Source organism: Neophocaena asiaeorientalis, unplaced genomic scaffold (assembly GCF_003031525.2).
Source record: "Neophocaena asiaeorientalis asiaeorientalis breed wild unplaced genomic scaffold, Neophocaena_asiaeorientalis_V1.1 scaffold33, whole genome shotgun sequence".
Taxonomy (NCBI): Eukaryota; Metazoa; Chordata; class Mammalia; order Artiodactyla; family Phocoenidae; genus Neophocaena; species Neophocaena asiaeorientalis.
This window is the reverse complement of record NW_020171988.1, coordinates 3,195,414-3,216,664: the sequence shown is the minus strand read 5'-3', so window position 1 is coordinate 3,216,664 and position 21,251 is coordinate 3,195,414. Positions and strand designations below refer to the sequence as shown.

The 21,251-nt window shown below is 38.4% G+C and overlaps 1 protein-coding gene across 2 annotated transcripts in view; it reads right to left on the bottom strand.

Annotated features, from left to right (window-relative positions):
• Positions 1–5,561: 5,561 nt before the first annotated feature.
• The window catches only part of ATP2C1 (ATPase secretory pathway Ca2+ transporting 1), a 119,747-nt gene continuing 104,057 nt past the window's right edge, over positions 5,562–21,251 (bottom strand). For both annotated transcript variants that reach the window (XM_024747854.1, XM_024747862.1), the window contains exons 20-27: positions 15,214–15,264; positions 14,101–14,267; positions 12,736–12,804; positions 11,992–12,108; positions 11,034–11,181; positions 10,408–10,503; positions 8,790–8,931; positions 5,562–7,520 (exon numbers count right to left, since the gene is read on the bottom strand). In XM_024747854.1, the coding sequence (XP_024603622.1) occupies positions 7,390–7,520; positions 8,790–8,931; positions 10,408–10,503; positions 11,034–11,181; positions 11,992–12,108; positions 12,736–12,804; positions 14,101–14,267; positions 15,214–15,264 (921 nt within the window). In that variant the 3' untranslated portion in view covers positions 5,562–7,389. The remainder of the gene's footprint in view (positions 7,521–8,789; positions 8,932–10,407; positions 10,504–11,033; positions 11,182–11,991; positions 12,109–12,735; positions 12,805–14,100; positions 14,268–15,213; positions 15,265–21,251) is intronic.

Genomic DNA, 21,251 nt, shown 5'->3' with positions numbered 1-21,251 from the left:
CTCTTCAGTCTCAATGCTTGCTGTCATGGATACACAGTAATGAGCTCTACTTCATAATGGAGGATGTGGATTAATCTACCTATTAAGGTGAACTTGCTCTGACGTGGAAGCCTTTGAGTAAATACATATTAACATTACTCTAAAAAAAATAGACATATTTTATTGGTTTATAAACATATTGGTTTATAAACATACCAATGAGAAACACTACAAATTATTGCTAAAATTGCTAAAAACAGCATTTTATGCTTTCATTAAAAGACTGGAAAGAATCCTCTGTTTTCAGATTTCCTATTCAGTTGTCATTCATTTGTGTAGGATGGGGTGTAGCGGGGAAATGAGGGAACCAGGGGGTTCTGTTGGGGATATGTTAAACACAGCTTTTAAGTGTTGAGAAATTAGCTGCTAGGCAGCTGGATATATATGTCTGGAGCCTAGATTAGTCTTTGGGTGTTGAGATTATGAAATGTTTTCCTCTTCTATTCCTCTGTTTACAAATATCTCCAATGAGTATGTTGTACTGTTACAATCAGAGAAATGTTTGTATAGTTGAAGACTCTAGGAAGGATGGCATCAAGAGAGCAATCTTCTGAGGTTCCCTTGTCTTGCCCCCCAAAACTAAGGAAAACGAGGTAAAAATGGTGGGCAGGGGGCCTTTGGTATTGAAATCTGGGAATGGTGACATCCACAAATCCAAGTTCCCAATCACAAAGCACTGTAGCCCTTCAAGCTCCCAGATTTATGCAAGTTGTGTTTGTTTTTGTTTTAAACAAAGAAATTGACCCTATTATGTATAATGACCATAATTCATTCTGTAAAGCTATTTTGATAAGTTGGACAGCCAAGGAGAATTCACTAAGAAATACTGTCATAACTTTTACCTTAGAAATATAAATACTGTGCAAATATGTTTTGGTTTAGAAGGTTCTGTTCTTCCCTAAGACTGGACTGATAGTAAGCCTGCACAAACGACGACACCCGTTTCTGTGTGTTAGGAAAAAGCAACTGATGAGAGGGAAGCCCCCACTTCTCCTGTCGATCCAAGGGGGTGGGAGGGGCAGGTGGATCAGAGAAGAGCAGACTCTGCAGTAGAAACTTAGGCGAGTTGTGTGTGTGGTGTGTGTGTTTTGAGGAGCACAACTCAGATGGGACAACAGATCAGAACACCCCACCCACTGTAGGAAGAGGGAGCCTTGGTGATGAGGTGGGACAGACAACAGCTGGCATGTCCTTCCTGTTGATGACGTTCTGAGAACAGACTGAGTCTTTGACAGCCAATCTGGTATCAGTGGCATCCATCCCAGAGAGAATATCCTGCTGGGAGACTGGACGGTAGAGAAAATCGACGCCACTTCCTTTCTGGTCCACTGAATGCAATGCATAGGCCTATTCTGCTCTTTGTGAATATCTACGAGTAGGCAATTTTTTTCTGTAAAACCCCAGCATGAATACAGTGGTAACAATATGGAAGTGCATGTGCGTACCTGTGTTCCAATAAAACTTGTGGGCAGTAGTCTGTCATCCCCAAAACTAAATCAACAGCCCCATGTGGGTAAGTTAGGAAGGTATTAAAATAAGCTGTTTCCCTAACTTGTAACACCTCCAACTAATTCATGGGCTATCTAACCTGTTCCATGAAGAAAGATGCTTATAAATTCTAATGCAATCTTATTATGCAACTATATGGATGAATATGAGAAAGGACCATGAAGACATACTCATTTATAACTCCCTAAAATCGATCGAACATGCTTAAAAATGAAGTTTTTCATGTTTTTCCTATCAAGCATACATTTTTCTGCCATCTCATTGGGGCCTGCTATATACTGCTCAAAGACAGTATTTTGTGAGACTCACAAGTTGTTTCATATTGGCTTTTAAGATGCAGACCTGATGAAAAAAGAATAAATGGCCAAAGCATTATGGTATTTTATTTATGACCATAGATGACACCAAATTGTCACTTCTAACTATACTTATCACAGGGAAAGCCTTAATAGAAAACTGCTTTTAATACAGTTGAGTGAATTGGTATTTAAAAAAAAAAAAACAACACCTGTATCAAAGAGCTTATTTTGTTTTGAGTTCAAAAACTGGAAACACTCAGAAAACAAAAATGGACCTCTATGGTCATGTAGAACAATGTGCCCAATTTCTGGCACTGTGTGCTCTTAATACTGTGAGAGATGGTTTCTACCCTTACCTAAGTAGAGCAGTGCAATTACTGCTGAAGAAATACTGGTGTGACCTGGACTGATGCGTGAAGGCAGTTCAGCCAGGCCGACAGCCATGGGGCCACTGCAGACATGGGGCCTTTGCCAGGGTATCTGTCAATCTGGCTAGACTTGAACACAAAGGGAGTGGAACGGCAGAGCTGGGTAGGCCCCGTGATCTGCACAGGAAACACTGCCTACCTGGAGCAGAGCAGACAGAGGAAGGCCCCACACTCACATGTACACGGGAATGCTGGCAGGTCTAGATCAGAGAAGAACTTACAAAGGATCAAAACTAAAGCCTCAAAATATTTTTCCTACCCAAACTTCACCACCTCAACTTATTTTGAATGAAAAGAGAAGATTATAGCAAATTTCCTGTCCAGATGTATCACTTACATGGCTTGGACTTAAAATTTTAATGCTTTCTAAGAAATAAAATCCCACAATTTTATGCCCAAACTTACAGCTGCATTTATTCTTAACAGTATTTACAAGAAATACTGTTATTGGTTGAATTGTGTCTTCCCCCTCCCACTCTCCCGGCCCCAAATTAATACGTTCAAGTCTTAACCCCGACTACCTCGGAATGTAAACTTATATGGAGATAGGGTCTCTGTAGAGGGAATCAAGTTAAAATGAGGTTATTAAGGTGGGTCCTATCCAATATGACTGGTGTCCTATAAGAAAAAGAGGAAATTTGGAGACGGACACACACACACACACACACACACACACACACACACAGACACATGCACCTTTACAGCTACCTGGAAAGGCCATCCTGGTTGGCTCTTCAGCTGGACTTTGAAGAACAGGTTAAAAACTCTGATTCTCAAATTGAAACAGAGGAAAAAGTATTTCAAGTTGAAGGAATACTGTCCAAAAACACCAGTAAGTGGATTGTGTTGGAACATCATGTGTGAGATACGAGGCTAGAAAGATCCAAGGAAGAATTATGAGTAAAATGGAAACAAAAAAACCAACACTGTTTTCTACTTGCCTACCATAAATTCTTAATAACTATACTAAAGAAATTACTTTAAAAGAAATCTTACTCTGTCAAAGCTGAGTTTACATTCATTTATTGGTTTACTTTTATCAAAAATAAAAAAAATCGATGCTTGTAACAAGAAATTATTAATATTTTCTTACTACCTCATAATGAGTCAGCCATGGCTTTAACTCATTCTGTGCTAGAAACCTCATCCAACATATCCACTGGGAAAGGACATCACAAACTTCACACTTCAAATTGACCTGTGTCCCACTAAAAGCTGCTTGGCTCTGGTAATTCTCCCAACAGCTCTAGTAGCCAAGCCAGAAAGCCAGAAGCTGCAGTATCTTCCTCTCCTCTCATCGGGTCATGTCAATGCTCTCTCTCAGAAGGCAGAAATCCCATGTTTTTCGCTCCATACTAACTGCCACAACTCAGTCCCTCTACCTCTTAAGCTTCTACAATTCTCTAATCAGTCTCTCTGTTTTGTCTTGACAGTCTACCCTCTGAGCTTCCATCAGCATGTTACAAGACAAAAATCCAAACTCTTACCACAGTCTTGAAATCCTACAGCAGGCTACAAGCTAAATGTCTTTACCTTCACCACTAGGCTCCTCCTGCCTATCTGTCCAGCCCTCACATTATATATACTCTCCTTGCCCTAGCCCCAGACTCCTGTGGTTTTCACCTGTTCCTTCCAGACGCCACCAACACCTCTGCAGAGGCTATGCCATTTGGTTACAATATCCTGCTGTTCTCGGCTGGAGATTCTCAACTTAAGGCTTGATTCGGATGCCACTAGTTCTAGGAAATTTGACAACCTCCTCCTATGAAGTTATTTCTCTCCTTTGGCTACTGCAGCACTTGGGGCAGCACTTACCACTGTACCACATATATTTCACTTTGGTTTCCAGAGTTAAGACTGAGAACTTCCCAAATCTAAACCTACCAAAATATTTGCAGACTATTATACCTACATTAATATCAAGGATTGGTTAACCATTATCCATTATTAACAATAACTAACTCTGAAAACCAAACCCCCAAACCCAACAAAAGTTCATAGTCATACCAAGTGCTAACTGATCTCAAAGAAGCTTAATTATCAGGATAATCTGTCTAGTCACATACCAGTTAGGATTAACATTTATCCACACCGTGTTCTAGTATGCAAATCAGCTGCTATTTGGATTGCAGCTTACTCTAAAAAGGCATTTCAAAGATTTCCAAACGCCAATCTCAAGGGAAACTTCCAGTAAAATGTGTGCTGGACTCATTTTACGGTATGTGTATTTTTTAAATAAATGTGCAAAGACCACTACTAACTTTCAACAGACAGCCTGTTAACAGTTACATCCTCAGCTAACACACAGTCCATGAGCTCTTGAAGGGCAGGGATGCCACCACCTTTCTATTCCTAGTACATTCTAGGTACTAAAGCAAAGTTTACTGAAATGATAATTAATTCATCCATTTAAATTGAGTGAGTCACACATAGAAGTAAAATGCGCGAATTGCCAAGTGACAAAGGCAGAAAGCAAGGTAAAGTTAATTAAGGTTCTTAGATCTTATATTTATTGTTTGCCACCAATTCATTTCACTGAGAAGCTGTTATACGGCCAGTGCTCACTTTACTTAGGTACTATATGAAAGAGATCAAAACTTGAAATGACTTCACAAAGATTACCAATGTAAAAGATGTACCTTGCATGGGTATGAAAGGTAAAAAATGTGTTTTATCCTTGTGGGTGTGGTTACTGCTATTAAATGAAGTCTGTGTCCTGAGGGGGTAGGTTTTTTAGGTTGCCTGGTTTCAGGCTGTTCCATTTCTGGGTCATGAAATGCCCAGCAAAAATCTGAGAGAACATGTTAAGCCTTGTTCCTCTGCTGCCAGTATGAATCATTTGAGGATTATCTACCTAGTTGGTGAATTGAAGCTCCTTTTCTTCCCTGATACTTAATCACTTTGAAGTCAAAAAACTTCATGAGGTAGTCTAACAGGGAAAAATCACGTAAGTTAGTATTGTTAGGGACTCTAGCAAGCCCCAGGGCCAGGAAATGGGGAAAAATTTTAAATTTAGATACCAGTGCATTTGATTTATCCATGCTAATTCTGATAATATGCTATGTAAACTACACACACAGACCCTAATTTGTTGTTTTACTATGGGAAATCTGTTATACAGATGTAGTATATCTGAACCATACATTTCACTTCTTTTTAAATCACAGATTCAATGTACTGTGAGTACTGCCTAATTTCTGTATCTTCAACATCCATATGATTTTAATGTGAACAGTCCCAACTGGAAGAACATTAACTTATGAAAATAAATCATTCTGGGGGAAGGTTTAAAATCTGAACAATACGATAGGCACATTTATTTCATATGAGTCATACTCTGAACCTAAAATGCAAAGCAAAAGATTGACGTGCACTTCATATTTCAAGTCCTTATAACAGAGAAGAAAACTCATTACAAAACTTAGATATGATACATCACCATCATTAAAGATAAAGTTGATTAGACAATGGTTTCCATGTACATTTGACTATCTAGCCTTAAAGAGTAAAGCAGAATAAACTGCAGATATCTCAGGTCCTTATATTAAACTGTTTCAGTAACAAGACTCAAAGAATAAGTATCTTTCCTATCGTTAACAACAGTACTTCAGTGCTAACAGTGCAGTTTAATATTGGTGGTAAAAACTAGAGAGCGATTTATCCTGACAGTTTAAAAAATTAATTATAAAATGCAAAATTCAGTAACTTCAGGAAGAATTAAACATGTAAGAATTTGAGACCCGTTTCTGTTTCAGAGAGAAATATTCAACAGGAAAATGTATTTCTAATTTTGAATTTCTGGCCCAAATTTGCCACACACTCAAAGCAAATTACCTGTACCTCATCCAGCTATTACAAAAACTGATGGCATTCCAAGAGCAAATCTATCTATTTCTCTAGCACGCCCAGTGAAGCAGAACAAGGCAGAGGACAATGGTGGAAGCAGGAGAGGGGCAGGCTCCAGGCTGTGCTGCAACCTAAGCCCAAAAGCTGCAGATACACAAAGAGTAAAGGTCAGCACAGAATCTTCCACTTAAACTCTGCTTCATAAACCATCTGTTTAGGTTTGGGGCTTTTTTTATTCTTTAAGTTTACCACTCTATACTTCATAAGAAAGATTTTTTTAAGTACACATAAAAAGATATTAAAAAGTAATAAAATTCAGATATTCAGGTGAGGTACTTAGATTTATATTTAGGAGATGACTTTGTCAAGGTGCTGCTTGACAAAGTATGTATTGATATTTAACTCTAAAAGAAGGCATAACACATTAACATCACCTGCTATAAATATCAGCCCAACCAGTCTTAAATTTTTTTGACTCCATGACTAAGTGTTAATTACAGACATGGCTACCCTACCTAGAATGCCACTCCACAGCCCTGTATTAACTGTGCTAGACCAAAGACTCATACCAAAAACCAAAAGAAGAAGAAAAAGAAAAGGCAACCATTTACACTTACTAAGGAAAGCAAACATTTACTTCAAATTGCAGTATAAGCTTTTCAATCACAAAAAGAAAGAAAAGAACAGTGATCTGACAGTGGTCACATCCTGTGCAAAAAAACTTGAGATAACAAAAATGGCAACACAAGGTAGCTGAGCTGCTTACACTGCAGGAAAAGGAAATACAGTAGCTGAAATATGGCACTCCTGGGAATCAACTTCTAAACCAAACAGAATGCCTTTGAAATGATTAAATTTATTTGTGTATTAGTAAGAAAGCCCCACCACCATAAATAGTACAATATTTAAAAATTAAAAAAAATCATATTTATCTAGGATAGATTGTGTATTTGAACTGTTAGACCTCTTTAAGTGCAGAAGGTGGTTCAGGTTTTGCCTGTTTTTTAAATTAAATAACTGCCCATACACTTTACGAAGTTCCACTCAATCGCAAAAGCCAATTTAAATCAAGGAATATGTTATCAAAGTTGCATAATTTCATTTGGGACCGTCAGCAGGTTAAAGTCTCAAATCAAGTCTTCAACACTCATTTTTAGTCAATAAAAAGTTCAAAAGTTCTCAAATCTTCATTATCCTCTTGAACTTGCCCTTCTAAATGATCCTCAGACTGCAATTCCTAGTTTGCAAATAAAAGAATGCAATATGCATCATACTTCAAGAAAAGACGACGATGTCGAGCTAACAGGCTTCTGGATCTTCTCCCTGCTCCTTTCAACCTTCTTGATAATTTCTGCCACTATGCACACTGACGAGGTGAGACCCAGAAGAAAGAGCAAATCTGCAAGAGAAAGTACGTTGGGTTTTACAATTCTTTAAACTTACAGTTGCAGAGCTTAATAACTTATGTTTTTCTAGCATTTTACCACAGCCTTTAAAATACATTATTTCTCAACCATTCCACAAAGTAGCCACAATCGGCCTCAGTTTAAAAATAAGGGAAGTAAGGCTCAAAGGTACTAAATGACTTATCTAAGTCACACAGCTAGGACAGGCAGCAGCCAGAGAACTAGAATTCAAGTCCTCTGACTGCTTGCCCTGAACCATAACCGAGAACCACAACCTTTAACAACAGCAACACTAGAGGAGTTTTCTATTTAATAGATCACACAGCCTTTTTTAAAGGCTCTTCAAGCAGTGGTGACTAATTTGATTTTTTAACTGTCTATCTGAAGATTACTTAGAAATCTGCATCTTATTCCACTTGAAAGTCACTGTTTAAAGACCATATCTTTAGAATGGTATCCACGCTATCTCGTTCTTATTTACTGCTTCAAACAACTGCACCGGTCTCCTTAAAACTCCATTTTTTTTTAAAGAGGAAGGAATATGAATACGAAATTAAAATCTTGAAATTAAACTAGTTCAACTCTAAGGTAAACTTTAACTTACAGCAAAAAATACAGTGATTCATAAATATCCAAATTACCTTTAAAAACCCAAGAATTAGAACTAGCATTATCATAAAATGCATCCGTTCTCACACTTACATAGGAAGATTAACTTTTAAATGTACTGTATGGTGATGCATTTAATGCACAGTCTGTGAAATAATAATGACTGTCTTCACATCAGCTTAATAAAACTCTCTGCTATTAGGGCTGTTATTTCATAAAATAAGAATGTGCAAATTAGCAAATAAGAATAGGAAAATATTAGTTTAACAATCAAAATGGTAATTTTAAAGAAGAGCCATTTGGTTTTCAGTGAGCTTAAGTCTAATTTCTTCTTCATACAAGATTAAAAAGTTATAAACTACAATTACTCTGTAACACGTTTTGATTTGCTATCTTTCAGAATCACCAAATATGATTTTGACAAGTGACAACCTATAAAAAATTAACAAGAAAAAAATTACAAAAAAAGTTTAAAACCTAGAGTTGGGAGAGTGACTCCCCTAAACATTTCCAAATGAGAAAACAGAGCACACACATTTTTCAAAGCAAGCCACTTATTTCACTTTTTAGAAGAAAATTTTTCTTAGAACAGATGCATTAGAAAATACAGCTCATTTAAAATATATAAATTATAAAGATAACATTTCCTTTACCCAGTATACTTAGGCTCTCAGTCTGAAAAACTTTCTGAAGTGGAGGAAAGTAAATAACTAATAACTGTCCCATGATGGATCCAAGAACTGCGTAGCAAAACATTTTATTACTGCAGAGTCCAATCTCAAACACAGATTTGGTCTGTTGGCAGAGCAGAGAGTTCAGTTATTACTCCTTGGTCACAGAAACAACTTCTTTATTATTACACTCACCTCCAATTTTTAGTAACCTGGACTGAATCCTACAATAGTAGTACCATGAAATCTCTAAATTTTAACTCTTTTTTTGGAATAATATAAATGGAATAGGGTAAATTTTAAAGCAGCTTCTCTTCATCAAGGGCTTTAAGAGTGATGCTATTAAAAACATAAAGACCACAGAAACTTCTTTTAGTCCTCCAAAGCATAAGAAACTTTATTTGTATATGATAATTTTGCTGAATCATTTCTATCATTCATTAAGGTACATAATATAAAAACCTTTCTCGAAGAGTGGACTTAGTTACATGTGTAGTGAAAAAGTAAAAATGCCTTTCATAAAACAAAAACCAAATACTAAAGCTTCTTCAAAAATTAGTCTAAATTAATGGTAATTCACTGTACTTGTAAAGTTCTAGCATGGTGAATGGTAATAGATATAGTTAAGGATTTATATGGTGCTCTTAAATTGAAATGAACAGTCAGCCCTCAAATGTAGCTAGTTTCTAAAAACAACATGCTCTGAAAAAGTACCATTAGGTTCTAGCCCATTATTTTCTAACAAAGCACTTCAATCAAGAGAAGGCAATCCAGGGCTTCCCTGGTGGCACAGTGGTTAAGAATCCGCCTGCCAACGCAGGGGACATGGGTTCAAGCCCTGGTCTAGGAGGTTCCCACATGCCGTGGAGCAACTAGGCCCGTGCGCCACCAAATACTGAGCCTGCGCTCTAGAGCCCACAAGCCACAACTACTGAGCCCGCATGCCTAGAGCCTGTGCTCCGCAACGGGAGAAGCCACCGCGGTGAGGAGGCCGCGCACCACAATGGAGAGTAGCCCTCACTTGCCACAACCAGGGAAAGCCCACGCACAGCAACGGGGACCCAACTCAGCCAAGGATAAATAAATAAATAAATTTTCAAAAAAAGAGAGAGAGAAGGCAATCCACCTTAAGATAAAGCATGGGAAGAAAAGAAAATTTTAAATCTCCTAAGCTTTGACACACTGATGGAAATAATGAGAAAAAGTTAATATGCACAAAGCTGTTCCTGGACTTCTAACAATACTTGCTTCTATAATGAGGCTAATACCATCTTAGCACAAGCCATGAGCTTTGTCCTATCCTCAGATAATGTTAACTTGAACCTATCATATAGCTACAGATAATAAGAAAATGAAAAGAAGAAAAATCAGGTGATGACACCTGTGATTTACTTTGATCTCCTAGCCAAAGTTAAGGCTTATCTCCCCAAATGCCCCATCCCTCTTAGGACACATTCTGGAGGCACATGTTTGTAGGAAGGCTATATCCGGGGCTATAACCATGGCTACAAAAGCAAGCAGAGCTAAAAACTCTGCCCACTTACAATTAGAGAGTACCCTAACCCAATTGAATTAGTCAGCTAAGATCACCTAAGCATACCTGGGATCTGGAACTTAGTGCATTGAACATGTCAAAAAACACAAAGCATGTGAAGGTCATTGTTGTATCCCGAGGTGTTATCACATTGTCTCGCAGCTGTCGAGAGGAAAAAAGATTTTCAGCTGGCTGAATTTAATGAACAAATACTACATGCTTTTAAAGGGTTAATATTGTCTTCCTCTCAGAATGAAATAGTTTTAGTTTAAGATATAAAACATATAAGCAACCTAAATTTCCCATACGCCATTTAAATAAGTCACCTAATGAATAGCTGTAGTCTACATAAAGTAAAAAGTCTTTTCCCAAACCATAAACTGGATGCTAAAAGAACTTTCTTGATGACATGAAAGTAGCTATATTAAAGACTCAGATTTTCTACCTTCTTCCCAAGTTTTCATGTTAATTTTTATTGTATCTGATACTTCTCTGCAGATTTAAATAACTCTAATATATAAATCAGGAATTCTATTAACCCATAAATACTGAAATCAAACTATGTTTAAATGTTTTTATTCTATTTTTGAAAGAGCTCTCGTAACTTCCAGCCTTCTGCTTAATACACAAAAATAACCGAGTCCTACTGTGCAGAACGAATATTAATAAGGCAGCTTATCTAGTGAGTATACCTCCCGCCAGAAGACAAACAAAGTCCCACAAACAATAATTATTGAGGAAACAAGTATTTTAAGTATCAGGTTTTTGGTCAAAATGCTGTCCTTCCAGTTGCGTGGAGGTTTACGAATGACATCTTTATCCACTGGTTCTACTCCAAGGCTTCAAAACAAACAGAAAAGTGAATTAAAGTTTTAAGTAAGATTTGGATTTATTACTTTCACAACTTCATTGACCTCAATTATCCCGGAAACTAAATGTCTTCTTTTGGAAACAAAATGTTGAATCATGAAGAAAACCTTGGCTATGATCACTTGAAAATAACCAAAGATTTTATCACTCTTTCCTTTTCTGTTTATTTGGCACATTTTGGGAGGGGACTGATAATCAAATTCAAAAAATTGCCCAAATTTTATTTACATATAGCTTTACTTATTCCAAATATGGCCTGAAATATATGACCTACCAACTGGACTTTGAACCATCTTTCATGCAAGGAAGTTTCAACTAGGATAATTTGTTGTAACGGTCACTGACATGTATCACTCTGTGTTAGGAAAGCAACATCTAGGGCCCCATTATTATAAAAGAAGATACTTAGATGCTTAGGTCCTTCAATACTTTCCCAAAGTCTCTAAGACTGGCAACAGAACCATGGTAATAGCACTAAAGCCAGAGATTTCTCCATTACAACCTATTCTAAGAAACAAAAAGCTTACTTCGAGGACAGGGACTGCAACTGTTCCCTCCCGGGTTCTCAACTTAAGGCTGGGCATCTAACAGCCTAAAAGCTCAGATCATAATGCATGAATGAGCACTCCAAGAGAATAAATGATATGCTAACATCACACAAATTATAACAAACACGATGCTGCAGAGATTTCCAACGCTATCCGTGATGAAGTCTTAGAGCTTAATTATCAGGATAGCATGCCATCCTTGTCTTTCAAATTTACATGAGAAAACTCTCACCTCTGAGCTGGAGGTCCGTCCATAATAATATTGATCCACAAAATCTGCATGGCATTGAGAGGATTGGGAAAGTTCATTAATGTAGCCAGTGAGATTAAAGTTAATGCTGCTATACTCCTATCGAAAGAAAAGAGTCATTTTAAAAAATGTGTCAGCATAGTATAATTCTTGCTAATTTTATGAAATCACTTTCTTAGCATTTAAAACTCTCATGTTACTACTGTTCTTTTAAAGGAAGCCCGTATTTCCAAGTAACCTACTGCTTCATTAGTGTGAACATTTTGAAGCTAAGAGTTAACCCTTATGATCCACAGCATTTTAATAAAGGACCTTCAAATAGAGGAAGATTTTTTTTAAATTGAGTTCAGATAACAGTTAATAGTTTCAATGATATTTTCATAACTGTTTTTGGACTACAGAAAAGCCCTTCTACTTTTGGAAAAAGATACCAAGAAGAAACATTAAAATTTGACACCCCTTTCTACTTCAGGAGCTATTAAATAAGCCACAAAGGTTTATATATTTTGATGATGATACAGACAAATAATTATCACACTTAGAACCTCTTTACCATGCCATATTTAGATTTAGGACAGGATTCAATTTTCACACTGGAAAACTTTTACATATGGACAACCCTCAGAAATAGAGCCCAGAAGCTTGTAGGCATTCTGTTTGAATTCTACTTCGCAAATAATTTATCTGTAAGACCCATAAGTTTGTCACAACTTCTTACAAACTTACGTGCTCAGCTGGAATCTAACAAAATTTTTAATGTTATTATAAATTCCTTTACCCTCCTCAATTGCAGACCTGAAAGTTAAAAATAAAATTAGGTGAGAAAATATTATCACAGAAAAATAAGGATATATCAATACTGTGGAACTAATTTTGAAAACAAATTTCCAACTGATAAAACACACACATCAATAAGAAAATCTATTATTTTCTTCACATAATTAAAACTAGAAAAAAAACAAAAAGGAAACACTACTGTGGCAAGGAATTGAAGTCTGGCCTGCTACACTCTACCCAAACTAATTTCATAACACAGGAAATTTTATTCTTAAAAAGACATTTCAACATTAAAATCACATCTTGTGTTTCTACACAAGAGACAATAATACACATTTATAATACTAAAATAATGAGCTTCTTTACCCCTCCAAGTTTATTTTACTTCAAGATACAAGAGGCATGCATGGTAAGGGGTTAATTTAATGTAGGTTAGAAATTAAATGGCAATGAGACATATAAAACTTATAGAACTTAAGCCATCTGTTGCTACTACACACAATTAGGTATATGTTGTATCAGAATTATAAAAAGAATATGGTTTACAAAGATCCATGTAAATTCTCTCATTTATTTTGCTCAATCTAGGAAAATATTTGTTTTATAAACATATTGCCCTATCTTCCAAGATTTTTATACAATTCTAAGAATGGAAATTAAATATCTTATATCTTTTTAAGAGCCTAGCAATTCTGGGTCCTGAGGGCCCACATGCTCCACTTGAGGCCACGATGAGTTAATGAGGCACACAGGGCATCACTGAACTAAGACTTAGATCATTCAAGAGATGATTATCAAGTGACCTCCACCTGAACACTGTGAAACAACCAGCAGGTATTGCAGAATCTTAAAGCAATTAGAAACTGTGGATGAAACAAATCTATTCAAATGATAAATTGCATCATTAGTAACATGAACAATTCCTGACAGAAGGAAATAGATATGGATGGGATCTTTATTTATAATACTTACTGTAAGGCCAGGCACATGCTTATTCCTGTGAGCCCGAATTTAACTAGAATAAAGGCCACATGAGGGTTCACTGCTGTATCACAACAGTAGTGGCCAGGAAATGTGACACTTGGCTGGTACTCAGTAATATTTCTTAAATGAATAGCCCTGCCATTTATTATGTCCATTCCATACAAATAATTTTACCCCGAACTACACACTAGTACACAAAATAAGATTAATTAATCTAGTAAAAAAGTTTAGTTTATCCAATGTCTAAAACTGCTAAAGTCTTTTCTATGAAGGGGGTGCAAGAAAGGATGGGAGGGGACTCTGATGTGCATTCATTGAAGGAAAACTTACATGATGGTTTGGAAATCATCATCCACCAGGATCATGTCTGCTGCCTCTTTGCAAACATCTGTGCCAGTCTGACCCATTGCAATTCCAATGTCTGCAGCCTTCAGAGCGACTGCATCATTGACTCCATCTCCTGTCATGGCCACAACCGACCCGTTCTTCTGCAGAGACTGGGGGCGAGAGGGGAGATGTGGGAGGGAGGAGTTCTGATTAAAATGCTGCTTCCACACAGATAAGGGGATAAACAAATCCTCTCTCTTTTTCTTTCCCACATAATTAAAGACTGGAAATAAAACAGACAATCACTTTTTCAATAAAACTTCAATAAATATATGGAGGTCTTAAGATAAAGCTTAGAAAAAGCTGCCATTAATATTTCCATGTGTGAAAATTCTATGAATTCTATGTGTAGAGCCTGATGAAGAGTCAATTACACAGTTGTTCTCAGGGCAATTTTGTCTCCCAGGGGACATCTGGCAATGTCTGGAGACATTTCTGATTGTCATGACTTCAGGGACGCTACTGGCATCTAAAGGATAGGAGCCGGGGATGCTGCTAAACTTACAACACACAGGACAGCCCCTCACAATGAAGAATTATCCAGCCCACAGTGTCACAGTGCCAAGGCCAAGAAACCACGACCTCAGTACAATGCAGCACTATTGTGATTAATAAGTCCATGAACTGATGGTACCATGTCAGCTGCTTTGTATATATTTGACTAATATAAACAATCATAGCCCTTTAAACATTGTTCACACTCTCAAAACATTTTTTTCTTGCTGCGTTTATTCAGTTTCTAAGTAATTATTCCTATTCACACTGGGATGATTTGACTATAGCCTCCTGTCAGAACATATTTCTACATTATTCAAATGTTTAAAGAAGGTTGTATTCGCAGATATTTCCTTAAAGTTTTCTTCCACATCTTCCTTTGCAAACTAAATTCTCTATTAATGTTTCCATCTCAGGCTTTAAAAAACCACCTGTTTTGCTTCACAATACTTCTGTCTTTAATGCTCTATCAATATTCCCAGTAGTAATGCAAACATAATGAAAGACAAGCAGTAGCATTTTGGATACAGAGATAAAACAGTGTGATTCTTAGACACCCACCTTAATAATTTTCATCTTGTGCCTTGGACTAGCTCTGTAAAATACCGCAACCTGTTAAAACACGGGATACACTAAAAATCTTCAACATTAAGAAATATCAGAATAACCTATGCACTTATAACTAAGAATATTTTTTAAATTATCAATTTAAACTGTCTGTATTTTGCCACAGAGATCAAACTTAAGAATATGCCATACATTTGTTAGGACACTCATTTGACAGGGTCATTTCAAATTTTTAGGTACTATAAGAAATGCACAATCTAAACAATTTACCCAGTTTATCCCATTATGTTTAAGCTCTGAAGAGAAAACAGCCTTATTCTTGAAACGTTCAGAGACAAAGGAAAAACTCTCCTGCATCGGCTTCCTCGACACTGACACAACTAAAATGGCCTTTTCCCTTGGTCCTGTCTTCAGGAGATTTAAAGAACAGCTGCTTCTCAACGTCCCTCGAGCCTTTTTTTGTTGTTAAGCACTATGAAGTGTCTACTCATGCTCTTCTACTCAGCTTAATTCATTAGGCACTCTCTCTTCCATTGTGTCTCCACCTGCTTATACCATCTTCTCTCTCCAAAGAATATATTTAATCCCTTTTCCTGATCCCATCTCCTGGTCTCCTGAAACCCTCCCAGTGCCCCAGTCATCGACAAATCCCCTGGCCCTCCAGTCTTACCCACACTGCTGTTCCCACAGTCCTCTCCAATAGCACCACCAGGAGAGCACAGAGGGGGCAGGTGCCCTCCATTCCCTTCTTCAGTCACAGATCCTCAGTTCTGAATGTCACAGAAGACTGTACTTCACTACCTGTGGCCAGTCACTGCTCCCGAGGCCACCCTCCATGTTCCACAGGAATTTGTAACCACTGCCTCCCATCAGTCTTTCCAACACCCCCGAGCCAGGTGACTTTAATACCCACGTAACCCACCGTTCTCTTTCCTACTCTCCTAGAGGATAGGTCCACACTAGTTTTCTCTCCTCATGGTTCCAATTTATCCCCTTCCCCAGCCTCACTCTCAGCTGACAACCTTGTTTCCTACTTCAAAGAAAACAGTCAGGAGAAAACTTCCACAACTCCCACCATCCAATAGCTATATCCAGCCAGTATCCTTCCTTCTCTCCTTTTACTACAAATGAACAACATGAATATGTTTCTAGTGCAGGTCAAATATCCCACCTTCTTACCAATCAGAAATTCTCCCTCCCTTGTATCAAAATTTTTCCCTGGCTGCTGCACCTTTACCATCATTGTACAAACATGTTGTTATTCCTTCCATTTAAAGAAAAACAAAACCAAAAACTTCCCTTCCTATCTCAGCTGCTACCCTCCTTTCCCCTTCTCTTTATAAGCGAAACTCCTCTAGGGAGCTGCCTGTACTGCTGTCTCCCATCGCTCTCTTCCACTCTCTCCTGAATCCCTCCTGATTAGGCTGCTACCCGCACCCCTGCCCTGAAACCTCTCATCAAGAGCACCAAAGACTCCGCATTGCTGACACCAGTGCCACTTCTCCCGTGACTTAACCCCGCACACAGCCAACCACTCCCTCCTCCTGAGGCGCCCTCTTCTCCCGGCCTCAGGACCACCCTACACTCTCCTGCTCCCCCTCCTGCCTCTCCAGCTGCTCCTTTTGTCCAGGGTCCCCCAGGCCTCCCTGAAGTCTACACTCTGAGGTGTTCTAGAACTCAGTGCTTGGGCTCTTTATAAGAGGTCTCTCCCTAGGGGATCTCACCCCACCTTAGAAATCTGGCTTTTATTTATATGCCTTTTTGTCTCTTCTGAAATCCAGATTGATAAACTAATCCACCTACCTACTCCACATTTGCTCTTGGACATCCTATCTCAGACTTAAACATGCCAAACAGAACCCCTGTTACTTCCCCAAACACATGCTCCCTCACATCCTCTGCCAATGGCAAGTGCACTCTTGCAATGGCTCAGGCTCTAAATCTGGGGAGTCACCCTGATTCCTCCTCTTCTCCCACATGCCACACACAGTTGGCCCCATCCTCAAATATATCCACACTTAACCTCCTTACTCAAACATCGAAACCCACTGCCAACACACTGGGTTAAAAACACAAGTCAAACCACACTGTCCTCTGCTGAAAACCCTCCAGAAACCTCCCATCCCTCTCAGGAAAAGCGAATGGTGCCCAAGTCTTTTACTGTCCACCAAGCCCCACATGAAGTGCATGCTCCCCAGTTAGTCTTCTCCCCGCACCCTGCACTACACTGGACGCCTCATAGTTCCTGAAACATGCCAAGCGCACTTCCCTTGAGGCCTCTGCCCTTGTGTTCCCTCGGATATTACACAGCCTGCCCCTTTCATCACACAGGACCTTCTCAGCGATGCCTTTCCTAGGCATGCTGTCTAAAGATCTCATCCTCTCTCTTCCCTGCTTTTGTCAGTGCTCTCCCCTCCTGCTCCCATACTACAGTGATTGTATTGTGTGCTTATCTTAAACCGGTATATTCCCCCCTTTTTAGCTGGAGATAGACATAAAGATGAAAAGATTATTAACAGAGGAATTTTCAGTTACCCCCAAGTTTAGTCCCAGCTCTGTGATAAAATGATACAGTTCAATTTTTAGACACTTCTGTGTTTTTTTTTAATACCTAATTTCTTCAAGACATAATTTTGTGTCACTAAATTTCATTATTTTTACTCAACCAAAAAGAATGACCTGCTAATCCTGGTGCTTTAAGGAGAATTTTTACTCTGTGCGGTGCTACACTCCGCATGAGTTTTATCTTAGACTATAAGCTCCGTGAGGCAGAGATTTTGGCCCAGTACCTCCAGTGCTCTATAAACACATGTAAGATGAATGAATAAATGACTGAATCTTAGGACCATCATAAAGACTATTCCCAGGTTCTCTCCCAATTTTAATAAAGGTCTAAAACAAAAGAGGATTATTTTCTTAGGCAAAAAAATTCAGTTTAACTGTACTATCACATTACTGATTACCCTTAGTTCCTCTAGGTACCATGAATCACATAACTCATATGTGGAAAGCATTCTTCCTTTAAAAAGGTTCAAAATCCATTTGGAAACTCTTTACCATGTCTTTAAAAAGTACTAAACATACAGATGGTCAAAGGCATATGAAAAGATGCTCAACATTGCTAACTATCAGAGAAATGCAAATCAAAACTACAATGAGGCATCACCTCACACCAGTCAGGATGGCCATCATTAGGAAGTCTACAAATAATAAACGCCAGAGAGGGCGTGGAGAGAAAGGAACCCTCCTAACTGTTGGGGGGAATGTAAATTGGTGTAGCCACTATGGAGAACAGTATGGAGATTCCTTAAAAAACTAAAAACAGAGCTACCATATGATACTGTAATCCCACTCCTGGGCACATATCCAGAGAAAACTGTAATTCGAAAAGATACATGTACCCTAATGTTCACTGCAGCACTATTCTTAATAGCCAAGGCATGGAAGCAATCTAAATGTCCAGACAAATGAATGGATAAAGAAGATGTGGTGTATATATATATAATGGAACATTATAACCATAAGAAAGAATGAAATCATGCCGTTTGCAGCCACATGGATGGACCCAGAGATTTTCGTACTAAGTGAAGTCAGGCAAAGGAAGACAAATATCACATGATATTGCTTATATGTGGAATCTAAACAACAAACAAAAAAACCCATCAAAGTGATACAAATGAACTTATATACAAAAGAACTTATATACAAAACAGAAATAGACCCACCGACATAAAAACCAAACTTATGGTTACCAAAGGGGAAAGATGGGGAGGGTAAATTGGGAGTTTGGGATTAACAAATACACACTACTATATATAAAACAGATAAGCAACAAGGACCTACTATATATTGATAACACAGGTAACTATACTCAATATTTTGTAATAACCTATAAGGTTAACCAGTGGTTAAGAATCCACCTTCCAACGCAGGGGACGCAGGTTTGATCCCTGGTCAGGGAACTAAGATCCCACATGCCGCGGGGCAACTAAGCCCACATGCTACAACTACAGAGCCCACCTCTGGAGCCCATGTGCTACAACTAGAGAGAAGCCTGCACACTGCAACAAAGAGCTCACATGCCGCAACGAAAGATCCCATGGGCTGCAACTAAGACCTGACACAGCCAAAAATAAATTAATTAATTAAAAAGTGTTCACTTTAAAAAAAAAAGATATATATGTATGTATAAATGAATCACTTTGCTATACACCTGAAACAAGCACAACACTGTAAATCAACTACACTTCAATTAAAAAAAATTTTTTAATAAAATAGAAAGTACTAAGCTCCATACATATTTAAAATGTACTGGTTACCTTCTAAGTGAAAATTCTACATTACTGCAGAAATTAATCATGTAAGCACACAGCACTGAGCATCTAGCAAAGACTGTGGATTTTACAGAATATTTTACAAGAGCATCTAGCAAAGACTGTGGATTTTACAGAATTTTTTTTTTTTTTTTTTTTGCGGTACGCAGGCCTCTCGTTGTGGCCTCTCCCGTTGCGGGGCACAGGTTCTGGACGCGCAGGCTCAGCAGCCATGGCTCACGGGCCCAGCCGCTCTGAGGCATGTGGCATCTTCCCGGACCAGGACACGAACCCGTCCCCTGCATTGGCAGGCGTACTCTCAACCACTGCGCCACCAGGGAAGCCCGATTTTACAGAATTTTTAAATAAAAGGCTAATTACTAATTACAAATACTCAGGTTGTACAGAGTAAAATTTTGCCTTTGTTCCACTACAAATCATTCAAACCACTGCAAATCACTCCTTTACAGCCAATGCAGCTTATCACTGACAATGGCAATAAGGATAACAAACCAATTGTTGGGCTGAAAACGTACTTCTTTTGTATAGTAACAAATTACTTTGGCATGCATCCAGTATACCTATTACTTGATACAGATTTCAGCATTTCAAAGCTGTGATGGCAACTCAAAAATAAAAGCAGTTTCTTTGAGACTAAGCAGATCTCAATTCAAAGCTGAAGAATCATGTGGGATATAATATTGCACAGAGTAAAAATTCTCCTTAGAGCATCAGGACTAGCAGGTCAATCTTTCTGGTTGAGAAAAAATATTGAAATTTAGTGACACAAAATTATGGCCTGAAGAAATAAGGTATTAAACACACACACACACACACACACACACACAGAGAGAAGTGACTAAAACCTGAACTATATCATTTTATCACAGAGCTAGGATTAAACTTGGGGGTAACTGAAATTCCTCTATTAATGATCTTCTCACTTTTATGTCTGTTTCTCTACCTAAAAGGGGGGGAATATACTGATTTAAGATAAGCACACAATATAATCACTGTAGTATGGGAGCAGGAGGGGAGAAGACAGAATGAGGACAACAGGATGGTAAAAGGACAATGGGAAAGAAGTAGAACTGTGTCAGCAAAGAGAGTTCAGGGAATATTACGGAGGGAAAGGGAGAAAGGCTGTGTATTTTCAGAAGGAACCTGCAAGAGGATTTTTCTCTTCTCATGGGTCCATCTTTTCAGTGTCATATTTGTGGTCAGCACTCACAGTTCTTTTGATCAACATTAACAGAAAGTAAGTTATGAAGAGAAGAAAGTAGGTAAATATGAAAAGGAGAGGCTAATAGAAAAAAATTATTCCTGGCATTAAAATAACCTCCCAAAGGTCCCCAAATCTTCCAGAACAGATTAAAAGATACCTGATGCATTGAAATAAGTATTGACGACATACCAAAAATTAAACAGCACACGAACTGGGATTTTATTATAGGGACTTGGTTAATAGGTTTGGTAAAAACAAAAATGGAGGCAGTGTTATAAAAAACAAACAAGAAGAGCTTCCCTGGTGGCACAGTGGTTGAGAGTCCGCCTGCCGATGCAGAGGACGCGGGTTCGTGCCCTGGTCCGGGAAGATCCCACATGCCGCGGAGCGGCTGGGCCCATGAGCCGTGGCCGCTGAGCCTGCGCGTCCGGGGCCTGTGTTCCGCAACGGGAGAGGCCACAACAGTGAGAGGCCCGCGTACCGCAAAAAAAAAA